The sequence below is a fragment of the Benincasa hispida genome, chromosome 1, assembly GCF_009727055.1.
Source record: "Benincasa hispida cultivar B227 chromosome 1, ASM972705v1, whole genome shotgun sequence".
Classification (NCBI taxonomy): domain Eukaryota; kingdom Viridiplantae; phylum Streptophyta; class Magnoliopsida; order Cucurbitales; family Cucurbitaceae; genus Benincasa; species Benincasa hispida.
Window position 1 is genome coordinate 807,628 of NC_052349.1, and position 10,647 is coordinate 818,274.

At 35.1% G+C, this 10,647-nt stretch overlaps 2 protein-coding genes across 2 annotated transcripts; both read left to right on the forward strand.

Moving 5' to 3' along the window:
- Positions 1-2: 2 nt before the first annotated feature.
- LOC120070183 (glycine-rich protein 23-like) lies at positions 3-940 on the forward strand (the record flags this gene model as incomplete). The annotated part of the gene is made up of 1 exon (XM_039022042.1): positions 3-940. A coding segment is annotated over one exon (543 nt), but the record flags the coding sequence as incomplete, so codon positions are not given.
- A 4,924-nt stretch (positions 941-5,864) lies between these two features.
- LOC120076048 lies at positions 5,865-10,262 on the forward strand. The gene is made up of 11 exons (XM_039029849.1): positions 5,865-6,033; positions 6,180-6,263; positions 6,897-6,992; positions 7,092-7,167; positions 7,264-7,359; positions 7,456-7,529; positions 7,625-7,732; positions 7,822-7,959; positions 8,357-8,462; positions 8,718-8,923; positions 9,778-10,262. Exons 1-11 carry the CDS (start codon positions 5,974-5,976, stop codon positions 9,844-9,846), a joined length of 1,113 nt encoding a protein of 370 aa, XP_038885777.1. The 5' UTR covers positions 5,865-5,973; the 3' UTR covers positions 9,847-10,262.
- Positions 10,263-10,647: the final 385 nt, after the last annotated feature.

A 10,647-nucleotide genomic window follows, 5' to 3' on the forward strand; every position in this document is an offset into this window, starting at 1 on the left:
ACAACAAGGGTTTGTTTCATCGTCCACTTGGTTTTTTTAAGGGTAAAAGGTTTCGTGGAGGGGGCCTCGGTGGTGGCATTGGCGGCGGTGGAGGTATTTATAAAAGGGGTTTTAAACATGGGGGATTGGGTGGTGGCGGAGGATTGGGTGGTGGTGGAGGGCTCGGCGGAGGTGGTGGTTTAGGCGGTGGAGGAGGCTTAGGGCATGGTATTTACAAGAGGGGTTTTAAGCATGGAAGATTCGGAGGAGGTGGCGGTCTCGGCGGCGGTGGAGGACTCGGAGGAGGTGGCGGTGGAGGACTTGGAGGAGGTGGTGGGCTCGGCGGCGGTGGAGGACTTGGAGGTGGTGGTGGTCTTGGTGGTGGTGGAGGACTTGGAGGTGGTAGTGGAGGCGGTCTCGGTGGAGGAGCTGGTGGAGGCTTTGGTGGTGGAGGTGGTGCGGGTGGCGGCGGCGGATTTGGAAGTGGCGGAGGTGGCGGTGGAGGCTTTGGTGGTGGTGGTGGTTACGGCGGTGGAGCAGGAATTGGCGGCGGCGGCCACCACTAAATGCAATGTGTTAAAATTAAATATATCTATTTCATATCTAAATTGTGAAAATTAATGTCCAGCTATCCAACTACCGTGTCCTTTTATCATTGTTTTCATGTAGAAGAGGTGATTTTCAATTATGTAATTTGAAATGTAATTTATAGAAACGAAAGGCAAAAGTAATTTGCTTGGAAAAAATGGTGATCGGAAATCACCTTTTATCTCCTCCGTTCGTGGTCAGTACGGTGCGTTTTGGATGAACAGATCTAGACCAGATCTTCTTCATGCATGCAGAGTATGGCGCTTGCTATTCATGTAAAGCAGTGTTATTAATTATTATTGCATCCTCTTTTTCTTATCTTATTCTACCTCACTAATTAATTAATTCAAATAATTATGTTTTTTTTCTCTCATTTTTTTTTGTTGCGTCGTTTTATACTTGTTTGCTGTCGTTTTACCTGCCCGTAAAGCAACAAAATAATTTGTTTTGGTGGAATATTTGCAAATTGAAAATGGGAGATTGATATAAATAAAATAGTTAACATGTACGAAGTAATTTTTTCTTGATTATTTTGTTTGGAAATCTTGTTTTTCACATTATCAAATTAACTTCATGAGAGTGAACACACCATTGGCACTCTTCGAATGCATAAGATATTTATATTTTGACCAGTTGAACTAGGTGTAAATTAGAGAAAAAAATTTAATTTATCTATTATTTTCAGGTTTATGATAAACCACCATTTCTCACATAATTAATTACATGCCATGTGAATATAAACATGTGTAGTAAATTAGAGATGTCTTCCAAGTATTGACTATTCAAAACTTATAATATGCTCCTAAACTTTGAAATTCAATCAATTTAAAACATCAAACTACCAAATATATCTATCTATCTATCTATATATATATCAATATGAAGTCATTAGTTCAAATTCCTCCATTTCGTAGTAAAAGTTGTCCATTCAATAAATGTCACTATTATTCGTTTGATTTCAACATTTTTCTCTAATATTATGTTAATTCGTAAAGTTAAAAGAAAAGTCGGGTAGACGTAGGATGACTATACGCAGTTTCAAAATGAAAATCACTCTCCAATGCCAATTTCCTGTTTAGTGTAAATGACGCGAGTAAAAAACATAATCTACACAGATTCAATATAGTTTTATTTGAAAATTTGCCAAATGGAATATGCATCCCCAATTTTAAAAAATGCTATGCATATATGTCTTAATCCTAATGAGAATGCATGTTTACTCAGATATGTTGGATTTTAGCAAAATACTAGAAGTGCAGTTTGTCTCACATCGATTAAATTGAAGAATAGGGATGGCTCTAAGTGCCTATAATAAAAGGAGTCTATGTATCTAGTTTCAAGTCGTCCCAGTTAGAAACACTTTTTAAGCTTAGTATGCTAATTTTAATTAAATTCCTTTTGTAATCTCTAGTTTAAGAGTGAAAAAAAAAAGTGTGAGTAGTCAAAAGTTTTGAGAGAGTACTACTGTAATTGGGATTAGGAGAAAGAATTGTTTTATGTGATTGTAACAAATTATTTTTACTTTATTAACTTCTACAAGGTGAAATTTTGAAAAGAAGATATATAATTCTCTGACCAATCAAGTTATGATAAGAATGTCATCCCTTTATCACTTTTATTATGAGTTATTTTAAAGTTTATTATTTAAATTAATTATCAATGGTCAATCTAAAATATAAAATAATTGTATGTGTCTATATATGTATAAAAGCAAACTTAAATATTTGAAATAATATACATAGGCAAATAATTGTACAATTAATACAAAACTTTTTTAAAAGAACACAGAATTTTTAATTTGATTTGTACATTCATTTTATACCATATATTTTAAATTGTAATGGTAATGATCTAATTCAAATTTTATAAAAAACTAAAATTTAAAAAGTAAAAAAATAAAATAATTCTAAATAATTCAATTGATGAAGCGCATCAATAAATAAATTTGTTAGGTTAGCTTGCAAATTAAATTTGTTTATATATTCTTGTATGCCACTATTCTCACATTACTAGTCGCATGTGTTATTAAACTAGTTATCATTAAAAGACAGATACTCTTATTTGTTCGTGTTTATATATGATGTCAAAGCCCACGAAGATCAATGGGTATTCGAGAAGAAAAAAGAAAAAATACCCAATATTTAGTGAACCCAAAGAAGCATACTTTTAAAGGAGTAGGGATGGCAATGAGGTCGTGGCGAGACGGGGATGCACTCCCCATCCCCACCCCATTCTCCATTTTGGAGGTCGGGGAATCCCCGTTTGGGGATTCAGGTCCATACGGGAAAGCTCTCCACTTTTTATTTTATTATTTAAAATTAACTAAATTTAGAATTTACATTAAGATGGTAAATTTTACGTAAGAAATTAATATTATTGTTACATATATTTATTTAAATTAATAATCAAAAGAAATTTTAATACTTTTTATTATAAATTTCATAAAAATCAAATTTACTATATTAGAAAATTAAAATTATAAAAAAATAACCAAAACAGTAGCTTTCTAGTTACAATTTTAGTAGTTTAGATTATGTCCTTGTCTCCGATTTAAATCTTCGGTTTGATCCCGCTAAAGAAAATCAGACATGAGGGTTTCCATGAGCAGTGGAATGATCATTCTAAATTCCATTCGATATTGAACATACACAATTATAGTACATGAAATGAAAACTTACAGGCCATGCACAATACGAAATTACAGCATGTTAATGAGATCAAGCGATAATAAATACATACCTTTGAAGACTCATGCTTTAAACTCCCTCGATCATGAATGCTCGTTCAATCTCCAATACTGCAATACACGAATGCTCGAACACAACGACAGCAACATAACATGATCAACAACAAATACGAACCCAACGATCTCCAAGATCACGAACCCAACGAACGGCCTCCAAAACCTCGACTCAGTCGAGTTGAGTGAGAATACCACCACAATGGCTACCTTGGTATTCTTGATGTGAGAATCCAGAAGTGTGGGCTCTATGTGAACTTGGTTAGAGGAAGAGACCGGAGGAATAACAATCGTGTAGATGATTGAGCAAGTGGGAGATGAGAAGAGTTTATCATATAGATGAATGCTCGATCATTTAGAAGAAGGAAATTTATCGTATAGAAAAAGCCCTGCGATCGTTTAGCTATGACCAGCTGAGTGAACTATCGTATAGTAACACTCCATGATCGTTTAGGCTTTCTTTCAGCTATCGTTTAGTGAAAACAATTCCACTTGACAGCAAACCGTGAGTTCATTTCCGATAATAGCAACTCTTCTAAATTTAGGAAAACATTTTTCCTTTTATCTCGCGGTTACCATGAAACCACCAATAACTTCCCACTCAATTGGTTATTAGAGAAAATTAGTTTTATTATAAATATATATGATAATCAACTTACCATATTATATTTATAACCTATAGTTTTAATATTTCATCTCATGAAACATATAAACCATAACTCTTTTTCTATTTTATGATACTTAATGTAAATCACATTTAAATTAATCCTCCACCTGATGTATCTCATACATCACGACGATCATATTATATATAATCGAATTTTCTCTTGTCAATTTGAACATTTCAAATCAACACTAAGAACTGATTCTCAACTTGAATCCATTGAGCTACCAAGGGGACCTTATGGATCTGTAGCTTGAAGCTCCAACGACACGTGAATAACTGACTAAACTCTTTAGTCACGAGATCCACCATCTGTTAACTGTCATGCAATCCATTAAAGACTGATAACTGCACTCTCCTTACCATAAATATATTTTGTGTCCATATCAACCAATCAACAGTGCGATAACCCTTCACAGATCACTCGTAAGTACAGATGGGCCAATTATCGTTATGCCCTTGTAGTTACATCTAACTCCTTAAGTATCACTGGTCCCTCTAATGAACATATCCTCTCATCTAAAGAGAAGTTGTGGGCACTATGTTCAAGACCCGGAATTAGCCCTTAAGGGAGCAATCTATCTACTTACCCCTCCTTCGGGGAATGAGTGAGTGAATCCCATCTCGTGTAACTGAGTTTCCATCTCCTAGATCAGACAAATCCCCACAAAGGTAGGCTCGTTGAGTTGGCAATCTGGCCACTCTCACCCATATTAATCAAATGACCGCCCTCAAAGGCAGGAGTTTCCAAAATACTCAGGATTGAAGTCATGTCACTTATGGCCGTTTAGATGAGATGTAAGTCTCAAGTATCAACGACGTTATATAAAGAGAATAATCATCTCGTGGTACGGTCTTATACAAACTAAGGACACCCCCGCTCGCATGTCTCCACGTGAATGGTCAGGATATGCCAAGTTCACAACACTTGTAAACCTCTACAAAGCGTGTCATATCTATAGTGTCACCAGGATCAAGTATCCCTCTTTAATCCGTATACTACAGACCTTTTTGGGTTATCACTTAAGGCATAATCTACCCGTAGATCTTATATACGTGCTTAAGTTTACATACAATAACCATAGAACTTTGTTTAATGGATATTAGTAAACGCCAAATAAAATAACTCTTATTTTATTCATAACAATGTGTACAATTTACAAAACTACGAGACTCTGGGAGAATTAGGACACCAATCCCAACACCCGCACCCAGTCAAATCAGGGATTCCCCATCCCGATCAAGTTGGAGACTAGGGGGAAATTTTTTCATCCCTATGAAGTAGCATATTGATGATCTCACGTTGGGAAAAGTAAACCTCATAAACTTTTATTTTGTTTTTGTTTTTGTTTTTTTTTTATCTCACAGAACTAGTGAAAATTATTTTAACTATTTTAAATTTATTAAAGGACATTAACACCAAGAACTAAAAAGTGAATATTTTGTGAAAAATTAAGGCTACAAGTGTAGACCAAAGGAATATATGAAAATAAAACTCAAGAGAGTAAGAACGAACATTTAAAAAATAAAAATTTTGCTGACTTAAACAAGATCGAAAATTCAATTTTGGTTATAGAATAACACAATATCTAATTTTATGGAATATTGAGACACTCGACTGACTTAGTTTTGAAGTATGGAGTTAATATGTCGAAGTTAGGAAGTATGTATTTAAAGTATAGAGAAAAATCGAGTTACTCAACAAATATGAAAAGTTTTAATAGTGAATCCTATTGAAGTTTAGTTAATTTAACACTGATTTATGGAATCGGTGGGACAAACACCCCTAGTGCTTTTACTTTCAATGGATCTTAAAATTAATCTCACATTTTTTTCTTTTGGAAGTTGGGCTGATTCGTTATTCGATGGTTGGTTCGAGGACCACACTGAAAGAATCCAAAAGCCCACAACACGGCCCGACGCAAACCCACGTCGTTCATGTGAGCGATTTCCGATTCATCTCGTTTTTCGACGGCCACAGGCTTCACAGATTCTCTCCAGGATGGAATTCTGCAATTCCTTCATCTTCTTCACTCTGTTAATCATCCTCCCTCTCGCTAGGGTTTGTTCTATCTGCTCAATTTCCACGATTCTTTCTGATTCTAATCCTTTTTTTTTTTCTCGCGGATTAATACTTCGGAGCACCCCCGGGATCTGATAATTCTTCAATTTGACGTGTTTTCATTTTTTTTTTCTGGTTTGATCCAGTGCGAGGATACTGGCTCGGTGCTCTTCGTTGATAGCTCGTCACATCAATATCTTCGATCTCATTCGCCCGATGATGGCTTCGAGGTAATTTAATTTATTCTGCATCTTCTTTGTCCCGGCATGATCGGTTCGGTTGGTTAGCAGTGAATATAATTGAGTTTCCTGCTTAAATTGTTTTGAAATCTTTTTCCATGTCTGTGTTGGTGCGTCGCGTATTCTGGCCGATTGAAGAAACCGAATCTGGAACTACCTATTTTTTAAACTGAGTTGAGCTGTTCTTTCTTAAATGTTAACAACGTATTTGTTTCACATCGTCATATACGGATCATTTCATTTTGGAATTCACGAGTTCATCTCTCTAATAAGTGGTATCAGCCGTAGTCTGATTGAAAGTGATGTGCCACTCTGAATGGATCTAAGAAAACCTATGCGTCACATTTCGTGGTGTTGAAATTTAAAAGGACTTTCTAGGTTGTTGTCGACGGTGATCGTCTGACATCGTTGTGAACCCTTCTAGTTTCAGCCTATTCGACCATCGATGAGTAATTTTAAATGTTCTGTCATTGTATTACCATATTATGCCCAATTGCTTGCCCGTATTCTCAGTGGGAAATATTAATGTGACAGTATGTTGAATAGAACTTTGCTCTGTTATTCTTATGAGATAAAATATTACCCAATCTTCTCATGTTATGCTCACATATTTGATTTCCACAGTTTAGTTCAATGTCACTGCCAGAAGTTGGTGCTGCTGTGTCAGTCCTGCTTGGTTTTGCGCCACCTTCAACACTTTCAGCTTCGGGTTCATCTAAGGTTCTTAATTGTTTGATAAGTTCTGCAGAAGTTTTAGTTTAAATTTTACTTATGTCTGTGGCTGTAACGTTTTGATCATGTTATTAATGACTTTTGCAGCTGAATGGGATTTTGATGCCAAATCCGCTTGATAGGCCTCGTTCAGTTTTTATGCTTGAAATTAAAGGAGAATATGGTCTCTGCAGTAATTTGAAAATGAAATTGAAAATTTTATTCTCTGTTTGCATGTTTTTTTAAAGATGCTAACCTTTTTAAATTCTGATACTTCCAGACCCTGAAATTTTAAGCCTAGAAAGTGGCATGTCCAGCAATGTCCTTACAAGCAAGGTTAATGTAGGTTCTGAGAGTGCTGACATCCAACTTCCTGGTATTTGTTCCTTCCAAAATCAATATTGGTTTGCTTTTTTTTCCCCCCAGAATATTTTCAGCTGCCCTTGGCGTTTCTAATGCTTGTTATTAGCAGGTGAGGATGAAGTGTCTGTTGTTCCTTTGAATGAACCGTTGTCAGATTATACTGATAAAGATGTTAGCGAATTTGTAAGTCGTGAATCAAGATTTTTATCGTATGATTAGATGCCTATATTTTTACATGTTTTATTTTTTATTTATAATTTGTTTGAATATATGACTAGGCATCTTTCATTGGTGGATCATATGTTGCTGATGCATCACAAACTTTAAATGGAGAGTTTACTGTGCGCTTGACTGATGATTCTATGATCAATTTTCATCTGTCTAAGGTTTTACTTGATCAGTTTAGAATGTTATCTGGTTATATTCTATAACCATTTCTATTAATGTGTTCATGGGTGCATTATCTTATTTGCAGACAGGGGACAGAGAATTCATAGGTAGTCTTTTGTGTCTCTTTCACAATATTAAGAGAGCTATTCACATTCACGAGGATTTGTCACAAAATGTGCAAAGTCCATCTGAGCTCATCACTGGCTCTTTCAATAGCATCAAGGTATGCTGTTTTCCTTGATTTTGATGGTTTCTTTTTTTGGATGACTGTTATTCAACTTCTGTTCCTATCATGCAATATTTATTCAACCTTGTTTTAGTTGCAAACACCAAATATTAAACATTGGTAGAGACACAGATGTGGTTATTAGTGCTATATTTTATGGCGTTACACAACTATAGTACTTATGGGTCATAGTGGGTGGTGTGCCCATTGGGAGCCTGAAACCTTACCTCGACTCTGCTGCCTTCTTGAAAAAAACCGGTTTTTCAACAAAATAAAAACATATTGAATGTGATTGTGTTTTGATTTCCTCAATAGTGTAGCCACCTTTTTCTTTGTTATCTTGAAAAACAATGCGTAAATTTATTATAACCAATGTTCACCAACGGTTTAGCAGGCATTCCAAGATGAAAGTGATTCTGAAGGAGATGCAGATAATAGATCTAGACTATTTATCGTTGCTTTGTCCAAGATATTCCACTTACTCCAAAAAGCATATGATGGTAAGTGCTCAGTTGCTCTGGTTTGAGGAGCGTATCAATTAATCATTATTAAGCTATTTTCTCTTTCAGCTGCCCATTTTTGTCAATTTTATTTAACCCGATATATTACATATTGGCTTTGACTTTATTCTTGCTCAATGATGACTTCACGAGTATGTGTATTAACGTCAATAGCACCCCTTTTGATTTTTGAACAAAGCATTTAGGTTTTTAAGATGATAGTTTTTACTTGGATACCTTTAATTTAATTTGCAGGTGAAATTGTTGGAGTTGTTTTCTTTTCTGGTTCATCATCAACAAAGGCAGAAAAAGGATTAAATGTGATGTTTAACCATCTGTTGACTCCACGTTGGCTGGTGGAAGACGTCAAAGTTAACACAACTATTCACGAAGTGATATTGGTTAGGACAACCCTTGCCTGGATCACAGGAATCATCCTTTTGATTGCTACTCTTATGGGGGTAAATTTTGCACCTCTACTCCATTATGCTCCATCTAGTTTAGATATGTTATTTTCTCCTTTTTTTTAATCTACAATGGGTATTAATTTTTGTGACCTTAGACATATGACTGACTACTGTCTTTGAACTCTCAACTAATTAGCAGTTCATTTTAATTTTTGGTGCTTCTGGAGAGTAATCCTCATCAAATTTTAGGAAACCTGTAGACTCATTCTAAGGAAGTAATGCAATATTGACTGTGAACCAATATTGGGTTATTTACACAGAGGGACGGAAAAAATTGCAGAAAACCAAACAATTATACAATATCTACTTGGAATTGTTTAGCCACTATGTTTACAAAAGCAATAAATGTAAATGCTCCAGAAAAGTTGGGAAACATTCAAGTACATAGACTTTTAAGCCTGAGGACTTGTTTTTTAGATAAGAAACAATTTCATTGATGATATATGAAATTACAAAAGAAAGGGGAAGGCCCCAAGGGAGAGATTACAAAAGACCTTTCTAGTTTGAAAGGAGAATAGTATAGCTATAGTGTTGAAATAAGGGAGAGCATTACCACCAAGTCACAACCTTTTTTTTTGGGGGGGGGGGGGGGGGTGGGGAGGCGCAAAATTAAGCCAAGGACTTCAGGAAACAAACTTTTTTATGCATAACTGAACAATTACATTTTCATGATCAAGCTCTTTCTTTTAGAATTGCCATAATGACTTTTGACATTCATCTTTTTTGACTGTGTACTCCGAATCTTATTTTGGCTAATATTTATGTAAAACTGGACTAAAATGTGACAACATGGTTGTTACATTTTGGGTGAATTTGATTCTTGTTGACCTTTCATCCTTTTGCCGCAGTCGTGCTGCCTTCTAAGGATGCCTCTCACGAGGGACACCCTCCTCTATTCTAATGTGAAACTGGACTAAGATCAAATAAACCGCCAACTGCATAGACGATGCCCGAGATGATCTATTTCTGCCATTGAAGCATTGAGGGCATGAGATTTGTGTTAGTGCCCTTTCAACAAAGTTCTTGTCTACATTTTGGTGTAGAAAACTTTGGTATTATTAATGGTAGCAATGGTATGATGTACTTCCTACGAGATAATGATGGCCATATATTGGATCGACGACAAGATTTCGGTTGTATAATAAAGTTATTTTTGAAATGAGATTCGTTTATGTATATTATCATCAAATGTCGCATCTCACCGAGGTTGAAACGCTTCTTATTGGCAACTTGGAAGACTGAGAGGTGGCAATGCATTGATTCATCTTTGTTGTACTTTATTTTGGTGAACATTGAGTTTTCCCAAGGTCTAAAATAAATTCCATTATTAGAATCTTTAATCTAGTTGAATTAAAATATCAATACTATTTTTAATTTTATAAAAGTAGTTTTGAGAATTTCTGAAAAGAGAATAAATGTATATTTGGATGAAGAATTCAATCCATCTCGGTTGAACTTTAAAAAATGTTGGTTTTGACTTCTATATATATATATTTTTCCATTTAATCACCACTTTTAAATAATGAATTATGTGTCGTTCATATAATGGAATGATGGTTAAAATTTGAGGGGGTGTTTGGCCATGGAGTAGAGTTAACAAGTTTGGAGTTAGTAAATTTGTATTTGAGATATAGAGTTGTAAAATGAAGTTAATAAATGTATAAACTTTAATATTGTATACCATTGAAGTTGAGTTGTTTACATCAATTTAAGAAGTT